Source organism: Nothoprocta perdicaria, unplaced genomic scaffold (genome assembly GCF_003342845.1).
Source record: "Nothoprocta perdicaria isolate Ctin4 unplaced genomic scaffold, notPer1 scaffold_47, whole genome shotgun sequence".
Taxonomy (NCBI): domain Eukaryota; kingdom Metazoa; phylum Chordata; class Aves; order Tinamiformes; family Tinamidae; genus Nothoprocta; species Nothoprocta perdicaria.
Window position 1 is genome coordinate 2469163 of NW_020455721.1, and position 24229 is coordinate 2493391.

At 39.6% G+C, this 24229-nt stretch overlaps 1 protein-coding gene across 2 annotated transcripts in view; it reads left to right on the plus strand.

Moving 5' to 3' along the window:
- The first annotated feature begins 6 nt into the window (after positions 1-6).
- The window catches only part of RANBP9 (RAN binding protein 9), a 34884-nt gene continuing 10661 nt past the window's right edge, over positions 7-24229 (plus strand). Inside the window, exons 1-5 of one of the 2 annotated variants that reach the window (XM_026047065.1) lie at positions 7-167; positions 8058-8169; positions 18171-18223; positions 20222-20389; positions 23692-23714. In XM_026047065.1, coding sequence (XP_025902850.1) covers positions 18175-18223; positions 20222-20389; positions 23692-23714 — 240 coding nt within the window. In that variant the 5' untranslated portion in view covers positions 7-167; positions 8058-8169; positions 18171-18174. Of the gene's footprint in view, positions 168-8057; positions 8170-18170; positions 18224-20221; positions 20390-23691; positions 23715-24229 lie in introns of those variants that run through there. The other variant, XM_026047064.1, reaches the window with a different exon arrangement.

Sequence of the window (24229 nt, forward strand, 5' to 3'; positions counted from 1 at the left end):
CGGCGACGCGGCCCTCAACGAGCAGGAGAAGGAGCTCAAGCGGCGGCTCAAGCGGCTCTACCCGGCCGTGGACGAGCAGGAGACGCCGCTGCCGCGCTCCTGGAGCCCCAAGGACAAATTCAGCTACATCGGCCTCTCGCAGAACAACCTGCGCGTGCACTACAAAGGTGAGGGCCGGGGCGACCATACCCGGAGACACCCCCCCCATCCTTCATTTGTGTGCTCTCTGCACCCCGAGCACTGCACAATATGGAGGAGGCTCTTGCCTTTTCTTTCTTTTTCTTTTCTTTCCCTTTTCTGTATTTTTTTCCCTGTCCTTTCCCCCCTTTTTCCATCGCGGGGGGTGGGGGGGAGCCGCGGGCCGCCTCCCTCGCCCTCCGGAGGGGCCTTATGTAAAACTCGCCGGGGGCTCGGGGACCGCCGCAAGGATTGGGAATAACCGGGAGGATAAAGGAGAGCAGCGGTGACGTGTCCTACCTATGGTAATAAGCGAGAAAACATGCTTTTCTTCCTATTTTTTTTAATTCCCCCCCCTTTTTTTTTCCTCCTCGTCCTCTCGAGAGCAGCAAGGGGTTAACCGGAGTGAAGAGCAGCAAGCGCTAAGCTATTAAACGCGGAAATGACGGGGAGGGGAAAGCACAGAGAAAAACAGGGTTTATTTTTAAACTGCGTGTGAAAAATGGAATTAGAGTCGCGGGCCGCGGGCCCTGCCTGGCTTTGTGGGGGCTGCAGAGCCACCCGGGGGGGCAGCGGCAATGGGGCCGCTCCGGAGTTAGGGTTAGGGGTTTTCGAAGAAAAATAAATAAACAAAAATGGAAATATGCGTCTGCACCACCCGGCGGGCCGTGGCGGCGGAGAAACTTAAGTGTTGATTGTTATGAAATGCCATAAAACCTGGAAGCGTGCGCGCGTACACTCTGACCTGGAAAAACACAGGCACATCTGGTGCTGTAGGCCCCAGTCCTGGAGCGGCGAGCGTGAAACCCCTTCCGAGTTGGCCGTGAAGACCTGGATCTTTTGTGAGCCTGGAGCCGAGGGAGCGCCACGGGAGGAGGAGGGGAAAGCAGCCCTGCAATTAGCCCTTCTCGGAGTTTATGGCAGTGAAATTCAAGTGAAATCTCGATAAACACGGCACTGTGTAATCATAGGAGGAAAATGGCAACACAAACACATGCTAGGATTTGGCTGCCATGAAAGGATTAAATGTACTCTTGGAGACTTTTTTTTTTTTTTTTTTTTTTATCAGAGAGGCTTTACTGTTACTTACAAAATACTCCGTTAAAAATGCAAAGTTTAATGCACCGTACAAAGCTAAGACATTTGGACGTTGGTGACTAGCTGTAGGGCTGGTTTGAGGGAGGCCCTGAGTGATTTAAGGACATGTTATTTAATACTCAACTTTGAATTTCCTGGCTTTTGTTCAGTGTTTCACGACCTTGTATTTTTAGAAGGATTTGTGTTTTCTGGTGCTTAGTGGCTGCAGTGTTTTTCATAGCACAAACATAGCTCTATGGCCACCAAGCCCTTCTGCTCATTTGTTTTTCTCTCCTTAATTTTATTGCTCATACACTAGGCCTTAGACATGGATCCACTCTGGTCTGTCAGTGTAATTGTAGAAATACATTTTTCAAGCTTTTTGGGCACCATTTCTTTCTTTCCCGTCTCTTTTTTTTTTTTTTTTTGGTCGAAGTGCTTAAATTAAAAGGAATTGCAATAGGTTCCATGTGTTCCTGAAACATATGTAACATTCTGGATATTCAACCAGAAGTCATAAAGCACAGGTGGTAGGTCATAATAATCAAATACCTTTACTTAGTGGTTAAGTAGTAGTGTGAGGTGGAGGTAGAACAGTTCCTAGATTAGTCCAGCGTGGTGTGAAAAGGAAAGGAGACAATATCATATGTATACACTTAATTCTAACTGCAAATGGAGCAAGTGGCTTCTGTAGATGACCCATCTTTTCTCTCTGGCAATTTACAGAAGGTGGCTCTCAGAGCAGTCCAGATACCAACCTGGCACGGGAGTTGCTAACTGCTCTAAGCAGTGAGTGATACCAGGGCATCCCTATCTGTGAGACCTGAGGAGAAGGCACCAAAACATCTGCTGCCTCCCCTCCCCCCAAGATCCTTCAGCCCAAGAATAAGGAAACGAGGAAGGGAATTAAGAGGTTGAATGAGGGGAATGGAGAAGATGGCATGAAGTAATGTAAAATGTACTGTCTGCAAGTTGGTTGCAAGAAGAGGCCTTGAAGGAAAAAGTGGGGAATACTGGCCTGTGGGACACGGGCACTTCCTGCACTTCTGAAGCAGTGGTGAAAGAGCAAAAGACTTTCTTTAGGAAGGGAATTTGAATTGAACCTTGGGCTCGGATAAAGTCCTGTTGTATTCTGGACCAAAATAGGGATGGGGGAAAAGACACGTTTATCCAAAGCCTATAATCAATTTCCCTGTATTCTCTGTTACCTTAGTATAGAGAGGTACTTGTACCCTTATTCAGGCTTTGTTGCCTCGGTCACTTTCTCACTGGAAAACTCTCTTTCTGGAGTATTTTCTTCTTATCTGTGACTAACAGGAAGCACTTTTTCTGGTAACATGAGAGTGTTTTTCCCCGCTTGGAACATGTTGGGGAAGCTTGCCTTTGAAAAGATTTGGAGAACAGGGGGAAGGAGGGGAAAAAAAACTTTAAAAGTAATTTTCTTGGTATCACTTAATAACATTAATATGCTGACTTATTGCCAGCAATCATACTTTCATTGATGTGCAAGGGAAAGAATGGTCATCTCTACAACTTTGAAGAGTCCTTTGTTTTCCTTTGTATGTACTAGTGAACAATGTATGTGGAGATGTGAGCTGCATAAAATGTCTCCTGCTCGCTGCAGCTGTGATGCTATCTGCTGCATTTCTGGACCTGAAGCTTTTTGCAGGCGTCTCAGAGTGGTTAAAAATCCAAACTGCCACAAAACCAGACTGATTTAAAGGTCAAGATATAGAGAAGAGTATGCAGTTCATGTCAGGACAACAGGCCTTTACATGTTAGGGAGATGAACAAAACAGTAGGGTCATGTTATTCTGTTATTAACCATTGAAATCATAACGTTGCTTATAAAAGAAAAGAAAAACACGTGCTGAGGTGGCTGAGGTGAGCGGAGGGTGCCTAGGCTGGTACGTTGTCTACCAGCACGAGCACAGTTTCTGTGATTGTTACACTGCTTTCGCCACGCTTCTACAAATGCCTACTCTTGAGTATGGAGCTGTGTCAAAATCTGGCTATTGCAGTACACGTGCAGTGGCATAGGTGATTCTTTCATGCAGGAAATATCAGACCAAAAAGTACTTCTATTAAAGATGGATGAATATGCATTTCTGTATTGCTGCCAGTTTGATGTATTTATGTAATGCAGAAATGAAAAACAGCATAAGAAACAAATTTTGTGTCATTTCACTTAAGATTATTAATCACTCTAAATTGAAGGTATGCAGTGGAAAAAGCATGAAGTTCTGACCAGTGTACTTTTATATAAAGCATTTACCACACAGAATGTGTAAATATTAAGGTAAGATATCTTAAAAGACGTCTTTAAAGACATTTATCTTCGGTAGTTTAAGTGTCCTTTTTGGACATTCAGAATTAATGGCCAAATCTTGTGGAAGAACAATGGATTCATAAATGATATATGGAATGTGAATTTTCCAGCAGATAAAAAGTTAGATTTTCAGCAGGTAGAATGCTATGTTGTATAAAGAGATAACACAGACTTAACACAGGATTTAGCCGTGAGAGAAATCACAGAGAGAACTGTGTAAACAGACTAAGTCTCTGGTGATAAAATCATGGAAAGTCCTATACTAATTTCACTTAAGTCAGTCTTTTGACAAATGTCCAAGAAGATTGATAAAAGTTATGCAATTTTGAGTAAGCTGCCATTGCTCAAATATTTCTAATGTATTACAAGTCAAGCAATCTTAGCCAAACATTTACATTTACAATACAGTTGCCTTGGAACTGTTTTAATGCCAAACTTAATAAATAAAAATAAAATAGAAGGAAAACTGCTTTATTTTTATTTTTTTCAATGTAAGCCAATTCCTGTAACAAAAGAATTCTGTAATACCAATTCTGTAATGTCATGCAGTGATGTAAGGCCAGTGTCGATTCTTCTGACAGAAAAGCACACTTGAAGTACAGGGAGTACTCGGTGTAAGATACGGCACCGTCCCTCTGTTCTGGACACCTTTGTAGCTCGGAGATGTCCTGCTTTGTTAAGATAGGGAGAAGCCTCAGCTTTGTTAAGCTGAGGTGAAATCAGATGTACACAGTCTTACTCTTTTTCTCAGTGTGAGCTTTCCTTATGATTCCAGCAGAAGATTGGGTTTTGATTATGTTGTTTCTACCAATGTTAGCAAATGATTGAACCACCTGTTGGAAGTAACTGCAGTTCAGCTTAGGTAAACTTCATTTAAGGATTTAAACTGTGCAAACACGTTCACCTTTGTTCAGGTGGACACTCCCAAATTCTGTTGGGCTGTTCAGTGCATATTCGTAATGTGCTTGGACTTAGGTTCAAAGATCAGAATCTTGAAAGCTCAAATGGCTTCTCCAAAGACGTGTTTTTCTCTGAAGTAGCATTTTCCAGGAGATGGAATTTAGTTTATTCTCAAAGTAATTTTGCTGAAGGTCTGATTATGCTCTCTCTAGTAAAAATAATCAGTGTGAACGATGAGCTTCTTCAAAAGAAAACAGCTTTTCTTCCATGCAGTATGGTAGACTTGATGCTGCACTTCTCTAATGCATCGACATATGTCTGCTGGGGTCTCGGTGCTAAAAATAGAGTATTAAATAATACTTGCTTTAAAAAACTCTTTAATTCTTTAACTATAACTAATAACTATAAGAGATCTTTGGTTTAGGTACCGTAGGGAGGGCAGGGTCCACATAATTTGCTTTGGGCATTTGGATCCTCCAGCTTAGAGCGTCAGTGGGATGCCCGAGGTCTCTTTTAATCAAAAGCGAAGAGAGGATTCAGGTTACCAAAGGACATGGCATATAATGTCAAACTAAAAGGCCACCCTACTCAGTACCTGATCAGTGGCTGAGGCCATAAGTGAGCGTCAAAGGAGAAAAAAAAATAAATGTGGCAACCTTAGAGATCTATATTTCCCTTTCAGCTTCCAGCCATTTTAAGCAGAAAAACATCCAGAATTGAGTGCAGTTTCTTGGTTAACGTTGGCTCTAGAAACTTGCCCCTTGTGGACTTAAAATACCATAATATAAATAAGGACCGTTATATCCTTCCATAAGGAATTTTGCAGCTCAGCTACCGGCTCAGCCAGGGACCTTCCTCTTATTTTCAAGCCAGTTAATGACCATCTTCTTTTGGTAACTTCTGCGCTCTAACACAGCTTGGTAATACTGAAGTGTGTTAGAACATTTCAGAGGTATTTTGAATATTTGGAAGAAAACTTCTTGATGCCATTGAATTTGCCTTCAACCAGAATATCTGCAACCAAATAAGCTGCACACGCTAACAGTAAAATGTGATTCATAGGAGAATGCATTAAAGGGACAGCAGACTAAATTTAGCGTTTCTTCTGGTTTAATGGGATGAAAGTAGCTTTGGGCAGTGACTTCCCCCAGCACGTTGCTTCACCACATGAAGTGTTTGGCAACCCTGGTGAGGTATCCTGTTTCTTCTGTCCCCATGTCAACCTCTTATTTGCACCGTGACAGCTGTGTGTGGCTGGGCTGTCAACTGGATCAGGGAACTGATCTGCTGCTTAAAAGAATCTGGTAGGTTTCTTAAAGCCAGAACAGTTAATCAATCTGGTTCATGGTATGTCCTTGGAAGTAGCTGTCTGGATTTTGGCAAAGCAGAGCAAGGGGAATAGTTTCAGGAAGAGGAAGATGTGCTAAGAATACCTTAAATTGGTGTGGCTGCTGGCCACCTAGATGGTAATTTCACAAGGCAAGGTTGCCTTGCTGGAGCTGTGCATTTTCAGTAACATAGGGCTGGTTCCTGGTGGTTTGGTCTTCTGTGGGGAAGACTTGGCCAAATAAGGAAACTGTCTCGAAGTGAAACTATGCAGATTTTCAAGTGCATACGGTAAGCAGGGGAACTTCTTGTAGGTCTGTTTTGAATGTCCTTAGATTATTACTTTAAAAATATTTTTTCATCCTTCTGTTTTTAACCTAAAGTTTTGAGTTGTTTAAAGAGATCTTTCTGAAGTTCAGTGTCCTATACCCGTAAAGTTTTGAGTGTTTTATTAGCTGTAGGATTTCCACATACCTAAGAAACGTGAGCAACCAGCACTTGAAAACTTAAGGAAGGTCTGCTTGGCTCTTACCTTGACTGACTCAGCCTGAGGAGGTAACTTAGCAATGGTGAACAATAAAACACGCATTTTGTCCTTTATATGGAGGAATGAATTACTGTGTTTTTTTTTCTCATCTGAGTCTTTTGAAACCAGTGCAGAAGGTGAAATGTGCAGAAGGCAGGTAATAAGCTTAGTATAGTAAAACCTTTGAGATGATCAAAGCGTCTTTATAGGAAATAAATGTTTATTGATAACTTATTGAACTGAGCAGTATATTTGTACCCAGAGAATTAAGGTTTGTCTAAAGTTTGTCTAAAATTAAGTTGCGTAGCTCTCTCGAGATGGTAACACTAGTTGAGGCAAACTAGTTATGTCAGAAGTAGATTAAATCTAATCTCAGTGAATGAAGGATTTATCCTGTGCTAGTAAAGGTTTGGATACAGATGTGGCCGCAATGAAAAGGAGAGGTTGTTTGGTAAGAGACAGTGATGCTGGCTCTGTAGGTAGAGAAACTTCCATTGTAGAAACATTTGCACTCGGCAGCTTTGTGTATCACTGTTGTGGTAGAGGTGTAGGTCAGCTGTGTCTAATCTTTCTGGCTGACTAGCCCATCTATTCTTTTTGTATGCCTGGAATTGTTGCATGTGTGAGATAGTTAATGTGTATATGAGAAATAATTCCAGCATTTCCAGGAAGGAATGTTTTTTCTGTGCATGCACAGATCAGTTGTACGCTTCAAAAAGGCTTTTCTTCTAGGCAGGCCTGTGCTCCACACTAAAAGTGGGCATGTGGTCCATGCAAATCATTCTTACAGTAACAACAGCCCATTCCTGGTCTCTGTCTTACTGAAATACCTCCTGCCATGGTGCAATGCGCTTTCCCCCTGGTCTTTTTTCTCATGTCCTGTGACTCAGTGGGTGCTTTTCCCAACAGTTGAGGGATCCTGGTATGCCCAGAGAAGAATGGGCCTGCTTGGGCAGGTGGCTGCCAAACAAGTCATCTGAGCAGCACAGCAGCCTGCTTCAGAGTTGTCTTTGGACCAAGGGCTGGGGTGAGAACGATGCATGTGGGTACATTTGTTTTAGTGGAGTTTTGTAAGTGGTCTTTGGGTTCAGGTTGAATGTTGCTAGTGTAGACAAGAGCTGAGGCTGGACATCACTGCTGTAACAGAGCTGATGAGTAATGGGCCTTATGAGAGAAACGAGGAGCTGCATTAACTCACGTGCAGGCTGTGTTCTTCATACTGCCCTGGAATAACGCTCAGAACATGGAAATGAGTTATGCACCCAATCTGTGCATGTAGTGCATTCTGTATAGTGACTGATGCTTACATTGGAGGACACTGGTACTGAAGTACCTTTAATTTGAAGATTTAGAAACAGTGAGCATTAGATAAAACTTAGTTATGTAATGTGTCAGTCTGTAAAAATGAGTTAAAATCTGTGTGTCTGAGAAACTATACTTTTTTTCCCCTAAACTTAGCTTGTGAATTGTGACTCATTACTATGACATTTTCCTTCAAATAATAACAGAACCTGTTAGAACAACATTCACAGAAATTCCTGTACCATGCTTGGACAAGTGACAGTGCTAATGTCTAGAATAGAAATTTAACATTGGAAACATGCAAGTCTGGTGAGAGTATTGTATGCTGGTTGCTCACAACTTAAGGCTTTTGTTTTGAGTTGTTGGCATTTATACTGTTGTGTCACTAAAACACATTGTGTTTTGAATATAATTCTTCAGGTCATGGGAAAACTCCAAAAGATGCTGCTTCTGTTCGAGCTACACACCCTATACCTGCAGCCTGTGGAATATACTATTTTGAAGTTAAAATTGTCAGTAAGGGAAGAGATGGGTAAGTACTGTATGCATTATTAATTATAACTTAACCTGTCGAACTTTTCTTCCCATCTTACTATTTTTAATGCAGATTAATTCATTATTCACAACATGTTGCATTCTGGTATTTGGGAGCTTTAAATTAATTGAATGTGGTATTGGTTATCTACAAATCAGCGTACACATTGAAAATACCACAACAGCATCATCTCTTTTTCTGTTTTGTCAGAGAAGTCAGGATTTTAATGACTGATAGGCAGTTTGAGCCTCCTCGTGCCTCCAACAATTTGTCTTTTTGACTATATGGTTTTACAGGCATTTGATAATTTCTTTTAAATAAATAATTGTAGCATGCAAAAGGCCAGCTTTCCTCTTCAGTTCTGTCTCTTTCTGGATGCCGTATTCATTTTAAAAAGGAAAGTTAGAACTACATGCTAGTGGACAATAATAGGAAAAAAGGGAATGTTAGATGTTCTGATAGGTGCCTGTGAATTAATGACCTTATGGAAAGAACATGGGTTGATGAGCAAGTACAGCTGCTACTTCCCAGAGCTATGAATTTGAATTATGACTCTTAAAAGTGTAGGTGATAGTTGTGTTTAACTTCACTGAGGCAAAGAGCTGCCTTAGGAATATCCGGCTGTGGTTATGAAATCTTTTCTAGACCACCTTAGTTGCTTTTACATTTTTTTTTGTTTTGTTTGGTTTAATACAGACGTTGGTTATATTGCTCATATAGGACTTATGTAAGCAATGCTTCTTTCTCATGTGCTGTAGTGTTTACTGTGGCAGTATTTAAAAGTTCCAGTCAGAATTGTCCATTGTCCTAGGTGTGCTGTACAATCATGTTGTAGATGCCAACATCCAGCTGTGCAAATAAATCTTGAGAACTATTCCAGACTGCCTCCTTGGTTAAAGTTTAGTACCTTTTCTTTGACTTGCTGCTGTTTCTTTTTCTGCGCGTGTGTGTGTTCTGTAAGTCTTTGGTGCTTCAAAAATAAGCAAACTTTTTTTGTTGTTTTTGTGTTGTATAGGGATATTTTGAAAGGTTTATCTCTCAGTGCTACTGCTGCCTCATAGCGGTACATGTGACAGCTTGTTGTTGGTTCTGTTCCCAAAAGAGAGAATCTTTGCTGTGAAAATGTTATGCCTGTAACTACTTTTATCGCACTGTGCTTTTAAAATGAGATGATAGGAGTTTATTGTTTCAAGTAATGTGCTGTCAATTTTAGGAATACTTTTGTGGTATTCTTAATTTTTTTTTTCTGGCTATTGCCAGTTAAATAGAGGTTCTTATTTTGATTTGCCTCGTGAGGCACATTTGTCTTCTAGAAATGTATTTGTCTGCTTTGTTTGAAAGTTAGTTGTGTTGTTTTTAATGATAAACTGGTGTGCTTGTCTGTATGGGGGAGAGACTAATTTTACATAACTTGTCTGACACTTTACCCTTGGAGCTCTTCATTTTGCTTTAGCTGTTCAAGTCCTGCAGGGCAATCCTACAAAAGTCTTCTGATGGAATTATGGAGTAGAAATGGTCTTTGAATAAACCTTTCAAGGCTTGTACTTTAAATAGTCATTTGTGAGCTGCACATATTAGTTTGAAAAAACAGAATGTTTTTTTTTCTATTTAATGATAATATATGCTGTTTTGTCCTTGCATGAGCCTAGTGACCTTTTTTGTTTTTCAGTGTCACTTTAGAGAGCTGTTACTGCATAATGAGCTAATATGTCCATTTTCTTCATGATGTAAGGTAATATGGATGCAGGAGATGACTGTGTGTGCAGCCAAGGCCACATCTAGCTTAGCTGGTGATGCGCGGGAGGTGACGTATGGGCCCTCACTGGATGTGTCTGGATGCTGTTTTCAGATCTGAGCAGACTTTGCCTGGATGCAGTGTGAACCTGTTAGGGTTCTGTTCTCTCCTGTTTCCAAAGTAATGAGTACTCCTGAAATAAATTGGGAAATATAATGCAGAGACAGCCATGTAGGTCTGCAAAAGCCACCTTGTGTCTTGTAGGGCTGATCAATTCCTTCTCACTGGCTGTTGTTTCACCTGTCTCGCTCCATGTACAGTTGCTCCTATTTCTTCTTTGCTTAGCATATGGTAATAGGACCACAGTTTAGGAAGACCTTACTTGTGTAGATTTAGCATGTTAGTAATAGAGTTGATTAGTTTAAACTCATTACTGCAGCAAAAACATCTCAAGGCCTAGCCGTGTAAGCATGGCTACAACCATAATTTATGATACTGTTCAAAATAATAAAACATTACCAAAAGCAACTGAAGTGTCTGTGCATGTGGCTCCAGTACAGCCTGCAATCCTTATAAATGCCCACAGATAATTTAGAGCTATTTAGCTGGAGTTACAGATAATTTAGAGATATTTAGTTGGAGTTTGGTAGTGCCCTTTGTTTTTCGTAAACCTGGCTCAAAAGTGAAAACCTGGCTTGTCAGTGAAATATATGGGGAAGCCTATCAGCATTGTTACAATCTGTGTGCTCTATTTGGTGCAGCCTGCTTAAATTCACCCCAAACCTCCCTAATCTGGGAGACTTTTTTTTGTGCTACTGCAGTATGTTCTTGCATACCTGCAGATTGCTGAACAATCTCAGAGATGACTCTCTTTGACCAAAAGAGTCCTTTTTGTTAGGTGGCTTTCAGGTTAGCTCAAAGGGTCTGGTAAGGGTACTGCATTATTTTTTCATGCTACTGAAGTCTATGTTTTGTATATATTGCATGTACTGAGGGGCTGGAATTTAATACCTGAATTTTGCAGCCATTTGTGACAGGGAGCTCCTAGGCATATTAGGTGCACTTGTAGAAAACACGAAAACCAGCTTGCTAGAAAAGTGGAGGTTAATGGACGTCAGATGGAGGTGAAAGTTGCTTTCTGATGCTAAATGAGAGGTCATGGGGCACAAGATAGCACAGAACAACTGCTTGTAACAAACAAGGAAAAGGGAAGTGAGAATGAAGCTGAAAAGCAGTAATGTCCAAATATCTTTGACACGGACGCCAGCTTGGTATTCATGTGATATTCAGCACAGAAGGTCCTAAGGTCTTTTATGTTGTGCTGTTGCAATACAGATATGTGAAATAATTGTCTTAAGAATTTTTAAAATCTCTTACATGTGTTAACTAGTTGTCATGTTGCTCTATAAATATTTTTTGTTGTTCTGTGTTTCTTCAGTTTTCATATTTTTTGCCTCCTTTGCAGTTTGAGGACCTCTGTATTTTCCTTTTATAATGTTTTTTAATATTTTGTTCTGTTTTGCTTTGTTTTGTTTGGCCTTACGTGGAGCACTGGGAACAGGCATTTGATCAAAGAAAGATGGGAGCAGTAGACGAGCAATGGATGTAGATAGAGGGGGAAAAATACAAAGATGATGCTGATTAAAAGGCATAGTAGGAAGAACCGTAGGAACTGCAAATTATATTCTGTTTTCTGTTGATACCTGCAGTTAATAACCCAAATCAAGCATGTCTGTCAAAGCAGAGAGTATCACAGCAACTACTATCAAATACTCTATATAACTGGAGAAACTAAACATAGCTGTAGCTTTAGAGTAAACTTTTTAAAGCTCCATATGCACTCTACAATTGTTTTATGACGAAACCAGAAGTAAAGGTTTTGTTCTTTAATTTCTTAGTATGTTGCTCAGTGGAATGATATGGGCATTATGTTAACCTTTCCATGCCACCCTTCCTTTTTTTCATCTTAATTTCTAGGGCAGGAGCCAATTAGCTAAGCTCACCAGTGTTTAGTGATCTAGGAATTGAAATGAATGAGTATGTGCTATGTTTTGTGGATGTGTTCTTGGTATAAACCTTAGTGTCCAGCTCTGTTAAGCTCCTGAAGTTATTTCTTCACCCCTCCTTTCCCTAAGTGACCATGGTGGCCATTCTCCTGACTAGGTAGGTACCTTGAGTGAATCTCTCTTCAGCCACAGCAATGGCTTGTGAATATTTGCAGTACTTGCTCTTAGCTGCAGTTTAAGCACTTTGTGGTTCTTTGGCCACCAGAATTAGTCTTGGAACATTTGTTCTTTTTGTGCCAGTTTGTAACTCATGCCAGGTACGCAGCAGCTCAGAAGGGACAGCTCACTCTCCCGGAGTGACTTCAAAGCGCGGTATTTATTTCTCAGTGACATTGCTTCTGCAGTGCGGCTGTTTGTGCGGTCTGTGGGTGGCTCTGGCAGCATGAGAGAGGAGCGTGGGGCCAGAATGAGCATCTGGGCTCAGACCGTGTGGGAATGCTGGCTTTGCTCGTAGTACCAGCTTGGGTCACTGGGGTTAGCTGAAGAACAGCTTCTCAGCCTATTTTTAACCAAAAAAAATTGGAGGAGAGATTCACTGGTGTCTATTTCCTCTACTGGGAAAGTGAACTCTTTAGGAGAATGCTTTTGTCTTCAATGTTTTAAATTTCTCTCCATTCTTTGCACCGTTCATTGATTGGTAAATGCAATTGCTAGCAATGGGCAAATGACAGAAATGACACTTATTTCTGGGTGGTCTATATTGCTTTTACAGCAGGTGTGGAAAATGTGTACTTAAAGATCCAAAGTGCTCCAAGCAGGTGCTCTTTTCTCAAGAGAAGAATGAAAACAAGCACTGAAAATAGTCCAGAAAAGAAGTGGATGTTCAGCAAGGCTTTCATTGTCTAGCAAAAAGCACTTGGAATAGCTTACATTTCTGTGAGCACCCTTGTTTAGTCTGTAGCTGGTTGTATTGGTGCAGATCTTCACGGGCGTGCTTTATGTTACGTGTGCAAGTTCTGCTAAATGTTCTGTGCCAAAATAAATTGTTAGTTCAGCAGCTCGTGCAGTGTCCTGGCTTTTGCCAAAGCACTGTAAATAAGGCTTTACGTACCGTTTGGTATTGTTTGGTACTGTTAAACTAGCTGTTTTTTAAAGTTGACCTTACCATCAATCGTTTGCTGCTCTGCAGGGACACAGCAATATTCAATCTGTATGTGATGAGATAGGTGGAGAAATAAGAGATTTGATTCTTTAGGTCAGTTGTTCCACGTACACAAAGTTTGAGTTTCCATGTGACACTTGTGTCTGTGTTTTAGTCTGAGCTGTTGTAGTGTGACATTTATGCAAAAAACTGTTTACTGCCTTTTAGAGCACGTATGTGCGTAGCTTGAAACAGGAATCTTGCTTTCCTATTTTGAATTTTGCTTCTGTGGCAGCAAATTGGCTTTTCCTTTAGCAGCCAGTATACCCACTCTCTTGTTTCCTCAAAAACCACATACCAGTAAACATAATACAAAACACCTTCAGTTCCTGGTTTTTCACTTGTGTTTTGTATATTATCAATCTAACCCAAAAGCTTAGTAAGCTTAGTACAAAACTCTTTTTTTTTTTTTTCCTTTTAGCTTTGATATGTTCTCAAAAAGCAGTTACCAGTGTCTGGGCAAAACAGTCTTCTGTTATAGTGCAGTATCTTAACTGCACCTGGTCTCTGCATATGGGGTGTCTTGTGGCATTATTAGCAGATTCCTTGCATGTGGAGATCTGATGCAAGGAATTCAGTGACTGAAATTGTGGCAGGTACAAGAGCAGATTGGGTCACGAATCAGGACGACTGTTCTCTGAAGCTATTTACCTGAGCCTGCAGGACCAGACATTTGAGAAAACTGAGAAACTTCTGCAACTGGAGGATTGTAAGAGGATTATTAGAGATTTGTATTTCGTTGGTCAGAGATGTGAGGAGTTGGAGCAACAGAGTGTTATTTTGTTGTGGGTATTTTCTAGAAATGAAGACTTGGTTTTTTTTTTTTTTTTTTTTTTTTTTTTTTTTTTTTTTTTTNTTTTTTTTTTTTTTTTGAAAAAGAATGTTTCATTTCTTGATTCCTGCATATGTTTCTAAGGTATTCCTTTATGAGGTTCTACCATACAAACGTAGTACATAGAAAATGATCTCATTGTAGACCTAACATATGCTCCCTTATCTCTGCAGCTATCATTTTCTGGCAGTGTATTACTCAAAAAGGCTTTTGTGCTTAGAAGTGTCATCAGAGAGAAACTGTGCAACCTCAAAGTCAGAAATATTTCTAAAGGTTAGATTGCTAAATTAGAATCTTCTTAAGAACACTGTAAGATTTACAAGAAAAAAGTCACAGACCTAACAGTTTGAAAGGCTATAAAGGATGATTGCCTGACTTTTTTTTTTTTCCTTTATGTAAAATCTGATTCATCTGAAACCTGGGTTTATCATGATCAAAATACTGTTTCCTTGGAAACATTCCATAAAATTAAACTTGTTTTCAGTTTGAAATGAAAGACTCAAACTGTCTATGGCATATTTTGAAACACTTAAATAGAAAAAAAATTAATAGCTCATATCTTATTGTGATTGTGTAGACAATTAGACTCTTGGATTACCATATTCCTGCAAAATTTTGGGTACAGATTAACTGTATGGAAGATGACATTTAGGCACCTTGTTAATGTGCTGTATTTCTGACCTTAAAATATAGCGTTTGGGAGGACAGAGTGGCAGTGGTAGGAGGACATTATTTGAACGTCTAGATTTGCAAGTTGGTCGATCGCAAAGCCTGTTAAAATGTCACTTAGTCTTAAAATCCTTACAGATTCTGCAGCTTTTCTTTTCTGCTTTTACCTTTTTGCTTATCTACTTATCTGGCAGTAAAACAAACAGCAGCCACCGACATATATAATAAAAGACATGTAACTGACATTTCTCAGAGTATGTATTTTTTCCCTTAGTTGTCAGCTGATGTGGTCAGGATGTTAGCAGTTGTTTTGTGGGTGTAAAATGTCTTTGCTTCGACTCAACTGCCTTAGATTTCTTACAGAAGATTTGGTAACTTAGGCTTTACCTCTGATGTAGAGTCATGTTGCTTTAGATTTGTAGCCTGTGAGTGGAAATATTAAATATTTCTTAAATATATTTTATATAGTATATTATCCAGATACCAGCTTGATTATTTTTTATCATTATCAAATATCATTAGCTCTCCCAGTTACACTATCTTTAATGTAGCTTGCAGGCCTAGGGAAAGCAGGGATTTGACTTTATGGACACTGAGCTTTCTTAGAAAATTCAGAGTAGAGGGGCTTTTTTTTCTTTTTTTTCTTTTATTTTTTCTCCTTTTTTTTTTCCTTAAGCTTATGTCTAAGTATTTTATTGGCCTTTACAAATTGGGTGGAATATTTATTTATTCTTTTTAGCAAGAGAAGTGAAGTTTAGCACTTGAATTCATCTTTAGCATTACTGTATTTTCAAAGGTACCTGTGATTTAATAGAATTCTTGAGATGTTGAATTAAGATTTTAAGGAGCAGGGTGAACAGTGTATAGTTATCTGAATTCTGGTTATCATTGTTGACTTCTACAATTGAAAATTTTATGTACGTTTTCCACACAGTGGTAAAAACAAAACAAAATGCCTTAGTTTCAAGTAGAAATGAGAATTGTAAGTCCTACATGAATGCTGTTCATTGTTATTCTTTTTCCATAGCTGTGTCCAGTTCTTTACTAGTTCTTGTTACTAATTTTTCTTTTTCTTTCCCTTTTTTTTTTCCAGTTTATTTTTGTATTTCTCACACTTGGGCGTCTTGGGCATCTACATAGAAGCCCTAGACCCCAGCAAAAATGGGTGAATTTAGCACTTTGAATGAAAAAACGCTTGAAAATTGTTACTGTGAGGTTGCTGCTTCTCATATTTCGTTGCAAGGAAGCAGAGGCTTTTCTGTCTATGATAGTGGAAAAACATGGTATCATTATATGTGTTTGGTATTTACTTTGTGGCAAGAAGCTGAATCTTGCTCTAATTTTAGACTTCTGTAGTTTTGAAGTATTCTGCAGAATTTGCAAGTGGCTTGCAGTTGTGGAGTGTCAGCTCAACGCTATGCTGAGATTTTACAATGAAAACCTGGAACTAGAGTGAACCCAATTGGAAAGGGAAGATAAAGAGTACTTGAGATGCTCTGGCTTCCCTGGCCCTTAATTCGCATTTGGAGAGACTTTCAATCCATGTTCAGCTTTGCTCTTTTATTTTAGCCTCTACTCGCTTGACTTCATGAATCCCGCAACTCGAGCTCGTTACACATTTTTATTTATAGCTTTATCGGCTACTTAAAGACTTGAGCGGTTTGATGAGGTGCTGAGTAGCTGCAGGGGTGACCAAAATGCCCCCCTAGGCTGAGCCTGGGTGTGGGCATGTCCAGGCTCTCCCACTGAGTATCACCTGGGCTGGGACACCCTCCTGTCCTGTTTTGGCATAAATGTAATCTATGTCTTGGAAGACGCTTATATCTGAAGGAAAATCCACTGTTTGCATATTAGTGTCAGCTAGAACCTTGGTGTTTTAACCTATGGTGATCAATTTCTATATAACCTTAATCCTGTATCTGTAAGAATACAGAAATAAACTTAATAAGTATGGCTCACCTTGAAAGACTTGCAGTTGATGGACTTGTTTCTAAAAGTTACCTATTTAAAAAAAAAAAATAATGTCCTTCAATTCGTTTGCAAGAAACTTTAAAGCAATTTGCAGCCTCTTCACGGGTCCCTCGGGTCAAACTCTCGATTTCCTCAGTAACAATTCTGCTTTATTGTCCAAGCTGAAATGTTGGGCTTTTCCACTTGCTGCTTTCATTTATAATTGTTCCGTTGACTCTGCTGTTGGAAGGGTGTCTCAGTAATGTAATTACCTCTGCAGAAGAGACTAATCCTTTTGTTTGTTGCCCTTTGCTTCAGCTCTGCAGCTACTTCAAGTGGAGCATCTTCTATATACAATTTTTGAGGTTTCAGTAGGTTTGTTGGGGAGATGTGTGTATAAGTTAAAAAATGTGAGAAAGCAGAAAGCCTTTTACACAATTAAGCATGTGACTTACATGATTTCCTACCCTGTTTTATTCTGTATGTAGTTAGTGTGTAGTTAACAAGTTAACCTGTACTTGCTGGCAGAATGATTCCCTAAAACTACATCCATCTTGATGAGAATCTCAAGGTCATATTTGAAGTCTTAAAACTGTTTCAGATTGGCACAAAGGCATATGTTCTGTTTCATACAGCTTATTTCACCATAGGTTTGTGTTAACCAGTTAGAGCCAGTGTCAAAATGAGCAGTATGTTTTGGTAAATGAGGAAATGTTAGGTTAGGTGATCTTTGAACACTTGCTTCAGTTACTGATTTGGATTTTTTTTGAGCGAAAGTCTAGCCCTTCATTATGCTGTCCAGCTTTTTTCTGTCATCTTGGGCATGAAATGACTTTTAATAAATAGATATAAAACAGATTTCACTGTTTTCAAGTAGTGTGAGTCAAGGACAAAATTGCGATGTTTGGACTTTGCAGTATTTTTTTTTTTCTTAAATAGTTAAAAAAATATTTGATGCTTTTTTTAAATGTAATCTTCATGAAGCTGACTTTTGGACTTTATTTACCTAGCAATTTGATTGGATTTAAGATTATTGATTGGTGCAGTTGCCAGCAGCTACATTGCCAACATGGACTAGTTTGCCAACAGCTCGGTAGGGCAGGCAGGATATTTCTGCAGGTAGCCTCGTGCTCTGTGCCCCAGGCCTGCGACTGTCTTTTTGACAAGGATACATTTTGCTGCGGAAATAATACAGGTTTTTGCATGTATTTTTTTAAAATAAATAATTTCAAGTTGTCTACCGAGGGTGATGGGGTGATGAAATTGCCTTGTGTAGGGTTTTACCCCTTCCAGAATGAGAAGTGGCCTTGGGTATTCCTCAGCCCCACGCCACGGGTTATCCCTGCCATCAGTGCTCTCTGCAGCTAACCCAAAATGCCTGAAGGAGGAGAAAGTTGTCCTGCAGAGAAAGGATCTGTCTCTAATAAACCATGTAAAACAGGAATGACTTCGCTGATCGGTTCCCTTGCGTTTATGCCAACGTTAAATGGTCTCTCAGCAGCTTAATTAGTACTTGATTAATCAATGGAGTTTCTTGGCAATATCCTGCACGTACACAGGTTTTTGTTAAGAGATAGATTCATTTATTCTTTCATTTTTTTACAGTTACATGGGAATTGGGCTTTCGGCACAGGGTGTGAACATGAACAGACTACCAGGTATGTTTTAGTATTTATTATCTGTAGTGCATTACTTATATTGCTTAATTTTGTTTGTTTTTGAAATGTGTTTGACTTTGGGAAGGTTGTGGTAAGTGCTAGTGAGCATAGCTCTACATTATATTTATTTATATGCATTATGTAAAGCATCTTAGTGTTACTTAAAATGCTATGCAGCATCTTTACACCAAACAAATATATTTTGAAATTTCAGTCATGGTTTCTGATAAAAAAGATGGAGCTATAGAACATTTCCTTACTCTGCAAAATGAATCTTAAATAATAAGGGTGAGCTGCTGTGATAAATTTTCTTGTCGAGCATAAAGTGAGATTTGCAGTCGCTTTCAGTAGCGTTACCTTTCCAGCTTTAATGGCCAGGCTGTGCAGGGAATTTTTAAGTGTTTGCTTTCAGTTCATTTAAATGATCAAGGAAGCTTTCCTGACTAGTATGTGGTATCTCTGTATAGTATTTAAAGATGTCCTCCATGTGAGCATGTTTATTTCAATTCATATTAGTAAAGGAGAGTGTTTTTTAGAACATGCTGCTATTAACCAAGTATAATGTTATGCTGAAATGATCTTAAATATCAGTATTCTTTCTTTTGCATTTTTAATTTCTCGCTCAGCTGCTCTGCTAGAGACCCTTATAGTAATGGCAAATTCCAGATACACTTATTAGCACATATAATGGCAATGAGTTATTAGTGCGTGACCTTCTTCTGAGTAAGATTTATGATGCAATGCAAATAATTTATCAAAGATACTATTAATCAATATAACTGAAATAATTTTTGGTAGCTAACTTACTGAGAGATACTTATTGTGTGTGTAAATCTCATGGATCATACTGACTAAGAGCCCACCTAAGGATGGAAATACTTCCAAATTAAACTAGTTGCTGCAGCTTGGCAGAGTTGTGTGGGGGAAACTCACAGCCCTCTTATTGTTAAAAATATGTAAAGTTGTCGGTATCAGTTGTCATACTCAGAATGCATATTACCCTATGAAATCTGAAAATTTGTGCTAAGGTTGTGCTTTTGCTCAGTCTTTAATGTCATGGTAATATATTCACTGAAGTCATATCCCTTAATCCAGACCCTTCAGTTTTCTCAATGGGTATGGAAATTGGATTGGAATTTGGGTTGTGGTTTCTTTGTATTATTTTGAAAAGGCATTTGATAGATCTCTTGGGAAGATACTGTAATGCATAAAAGTTCTCCTCTCTACTAAGTAGTTTTTACTTAGTACCGCGCTACAAAGAGTCCAGACAAGGATTTTTAAATGAACTCAGACTACAATTGCTTGCTGACTAATATTTCATTAAATGTAATTGTATGAAGCTTCTTAACTGGTTCTGCAGCTTCTTCCCCTGCAAAATGAGCACTATATTTGTACACATCTTGCTTTGCTGGCCGTGGCTTTCACGTCTTTGGGGCAGTTTTATCTCTTCTTCTTCTCCCCACTTTTAGCATTTTTGAGGCAGCGAAGCTAGTGGCTCTGTGGTCTAGAGGCAGCTCTTCTGAAGAGTGCTACTTGCTGCTGAGCAGTCATGAGGAGTAATCAGGAGAAGTGCCTTTCCCAAAACATGCCTGTTTGGGCTTTAGCCAGGAAGAATGTGATTATGACATACGGCTGCAAGAGTTTTGCAGGATGAAAGGGAGAACAAGAGGAATCGTCACCGCTTTACTGGGACGCGTCAGATCTGCAGATAGCTTTTCAAATTTGAATGTTGTGCCTGATCGTGTTTTCAGCATTGCTCATTTTGCAAGTTTGCTTAAAGAGAAAAGCAGGTCTTTTTCCTGACTTGCTGTTATTCGCGGGGTGCTACAAATGGAACTGCCTGCTCAGCCATCTTGATAGGAGAAGTTGTCTTTTTGTGGAAACACATTTGTTAAGAAATTTTAGCAACCAGAAAGCTGAGCATGTTAATTAACTTTATTAGCTTGGATTGGAATATACTCACTTAAAGGCGGACGTCTGAAATGCTCTGTTCCCTAGGTTGGGATAAGCATTCATATGGTTACCATGGCGATGACGGACATTCGTTCTGTTCCTCCGGAACCGGACAACCTTACGGCCCCACGTTTACCACGGGTGACGTCATCGGTTGTTGCGTCAACCTCATCAATAACACCTGCTTCTACACCAAGAACGGACACAGCTTGGGTATGGAGAAACACTGTCCTTAATGTTAGCGTTTTGTAAAGCTGGTGCTTTTCCGGAAGTTTTAGATCGGGAGCTCTCTTCCAGGTGTTTGGATAGGTCTTTTAATAGTCCTGTAATCTATGGATTAATTACAGAAGTGGGAAGAATGATTCTGTATGTTCCTTCTGCACATTTTCCTTGTGAATTTGGAGGGGTTCACCATGGCATCTTATTACATTGGATCTCTATTTATGAACTCAGGGCTACTGAGGGGACTAGTTTGATGCTTAAAATGTACAGTAATTCTTGTCAGAATTTGTACTGGTTAAGCCCAAGCCTGTGGGTTTGTTCTCCTTTATAAGTACATATGTAAGCAGGTTGGAGCAAGACTGCCAATCTGTCTTCTGGACCAAAGAGAATGGGGATAACTTTAAAAGTTGGTGCTGCTATATGGGGAGCCTGTCGCCTCCTCTACAACCTTTAAATTGAATGGACATTATTTTAAACATCCGTTAAGGAAATGTCTTTTGTATTCCCAGTCTGGAACCATGCATAGTTGAGATAAAGCCGTGAATTACACAGTTTTTCCTGAAATCAAGTCCATTGGGTCTTTGTGATGAATTTTAGCATTGCGCAGCATTGCAAGACAATTTTTAATTTGAAGGCTGGGATGGGAGTGTAGTTTTTTGATGCACTCTGTGATAATTCAGTAGCTGCATGCGATTTAATCAGCAAAGGCATATGTTGTGGGAAAAGAACGTCCATTTCCTGCATTAAGGATAAGCCAGAGCGTTGGGGCTTTGTGAATAGATCTTGGAAGTGCATTGGAAGAAGCGGAAAATTCCAAGGAATCAGGCTTAGAAAGAAAAAGAATTTTTTTCAGGGGTAATGACACGGATGATAGGGGAAGGTGGTAAGAAGAAGAAGAAGGTCTAGGTTGGAATGAAGTAAGATGTTATTGAGCTATGGACTCTTAAAATGAGGTCAATGATCTGTGTTCTACCACTTCCAAATACGAGGGCAGGTTGGTAACTTGTAAGGGAGTGACGTGATTTAAATTATTCTCCTCATTTCTCAGAGCAAGACTCAGCTCGCTCCGGCCCTGAGCAACGTGGTCTAACTTTGGAGTTGCACAGTCTTCTTCTTAGAACCAAGCTTAGATGCCTCCAAAGGTTCCTTCCGATGGAACCATTCCCTGATCCTGTTATGAGGCTAAATGTTCTTGTCATTTCAATGTGTACCTGGAGTTGATACCTTACCAGCTGTTAAATGCTGAGGGCAGTGGGACACAGTCTTCTCTATTGGCCCTATTCCAGGCAATACATTAAAATTGAAGATAGGGGTTCATGTCTCGTTTACCAAAGTGCTTAACTGGTGGGTTAGAGCTGAGAGTGGGAGCCAGCTGCTCCTGTGCTTGGAGCTAGTGATGTTTTGCCACAGGTAAGTTGGGTCAGATTCTTTTGATCAGCCCAAAAGCTCATGGTTTTCTGACTGTGCTTGGGGTTATGTGCATGGAAGAGCTAATAAGTAAGAAGGAACCAAGCCTCCTCCCTCCCTGGAAGCCTTCAATTGGATTGGATTAGGCCAACTGTGAAATAACACGTATTAAAATGCGTTCCAAAGGGAAGCTGAATGGCGTAGTTGAGGAGAGGCCAGTAAAATGGTATCTGTCATAGGGACAGCCTGACAAACATTTCAGAATTTCAGAAGGAAGCCGGGCAGCTCTTTGCTGTTGCTTGACTTCGCTAACTTGCCTCTCTGATGTGAGCTTGCCTCTGTGTTAGGGGGAAAAATCTGGTCGTCTTTCCAAGCTGTTGTTGCTACTCATTGTCCAAAATTCCCGTAAAATCATGACTTGGGACACTGAGGTTTCTTTTGCAGACCATAGATGTAGCCATTCACTCAGCTCTGTGTTTGACACTGCAGAAAGTGCTGGCAGAAAGAGTTGTGACCTGAACTTGGAGTGTACCTTAACCCTCTGCTTAAAGGGGTGGAAATTGCCACTTGATCATCACTTATCCATGCTGGCAACTGCCGTGGTCATTTTGGATGAGGATGAGTTGGATGTCAAAACTTCTGGCTAGACAGAGCAGTGATAGCTTGCAAAAAAATGGGGATGTGAAGAGGTAATAAGTAGAATGATAGAGTTGGAGTGAGTTTGGAAGAAACAGAAAGATTTAGTCAATTCATCGCTCAGACAGCAAAAATGTGAGTAAAGAATCCAGCCACTATTGAGATTTGAGGTCTTGCTGAAGAGTGAAGATATAGAAAGCAGGGGTGGGATTTAGGACAGAAGGTAAAAAGCTTTGTTTTAATCTTAAATTGGAAATGACATTTCTATAAAACAAATACAAGCTTGAAGAGAAGAATAGATTTGAATCATTGCGTACAAGTAAAGTTGAAGAAATATATGCAGCATTGAGATTTGAGGTCTTGCTGAAGAGTGAAGATATAGAAAGCAGGGGTGGGATTTAGGACAGAAGGTAAAAAGCTTTGTTTTAATCTTAAATTGGAAATGACATTTCTATAAAACAAATACAAGCTTGAAGAGAAGAATAGATTTGAATCATTGCGTACAAGTAAAGTTGAAGAAATATATGCAGCATTGAAGGAAATTCTGAAGTAATGTGTGACTGTTTGGCTGTCAGAAGTAGAGTTCCTCTTACTCGTAGCTCAAAGCTGTTCTTTCTAGATTCCTTTCCTGGATATGTGGATATTTAAATATGGATATTTAAGTTCCTGGATATGTGGAGGACTCTCTTATTCTTTAATCCCGAGTCAGCAAAATGACCTTCTGCGATTTATGGCTGGCTGGATGTTTGTGATTATGTAACAGGATATGGAACCACCTTGTTCAAAGACCAAAACGTTCCCATGTGGATTAGAGCGCCTTGTTAGGCTGGTTTAGAGTATTACAGATACGTAATCCTCCACGTAAACATAATGACTGCTTGGGAAGAGCCAAGAAAGACACCACAGACAGCTTCTCCATACTGAGATATGCAAGTGCAGAAAGATCTTTATTTTCTTTACATGTAAATACCCAAATTTTAAAGCTTTCTAGTCTGCATATCCATATGATAGTTCTGAGTTTTTGCCCTACTTTGAAAATAGGTGTGCCTTTGAATTAAAAGCATTTTTTGCCAAATGATGCCCTGTTTTACTTAAAAACAGCGGTACCCAGGCATCATGGATATCATCACACTTCAGTACTTATTTTTCAATGTTTGGGGGAGTTTTCTAGACAAATAATGATCTACTTTAGAAGATCAGGCTAGAATTCAGACATATGGAAACTAATCTTAATTTTATCTTCGTTACAGGCATCGCTTTCACAGACTTACCGGTAAGATAAGTGCATTTTCAAATGGCTGATAATGATGTGTAATATAAAGTGGTGTTTCACATGTATCCTGTGCTTGGAAACACAATGACAATCCGTGTAATATTAGATGCTTATCACCAATGAATGTTTGTTAATTCAAGTGAAGAGTATTTTGTTCTTACAGCAGTCCTCATGCAGGGATGGGAGGGAAAGTGTTCCTGTTCAATCAGAATTCCCTGAATTTACATCTGAAGTTTACCAGAAAGTAGTATATTCAATTACTTGCTGCTTGCTTTGACAGATGCAGGCCCTATGGCCAAGGTTAAAGCACCAACATTGTGCACATTCACAGAGCTGTATATCATCACAGTCACATATATATCATCACAGGAAAGTTGGCTGCTTCAGACAGTAATTATTTTAGCTCCTGCTTGATGGCTAGATTGCAAAATCTTTTTCTGTTCTGTTTATTCTATAACATGGAACATGTGAAAATATATATTTTTTAATTACTTTAAGACGCATAGATGCCCAAA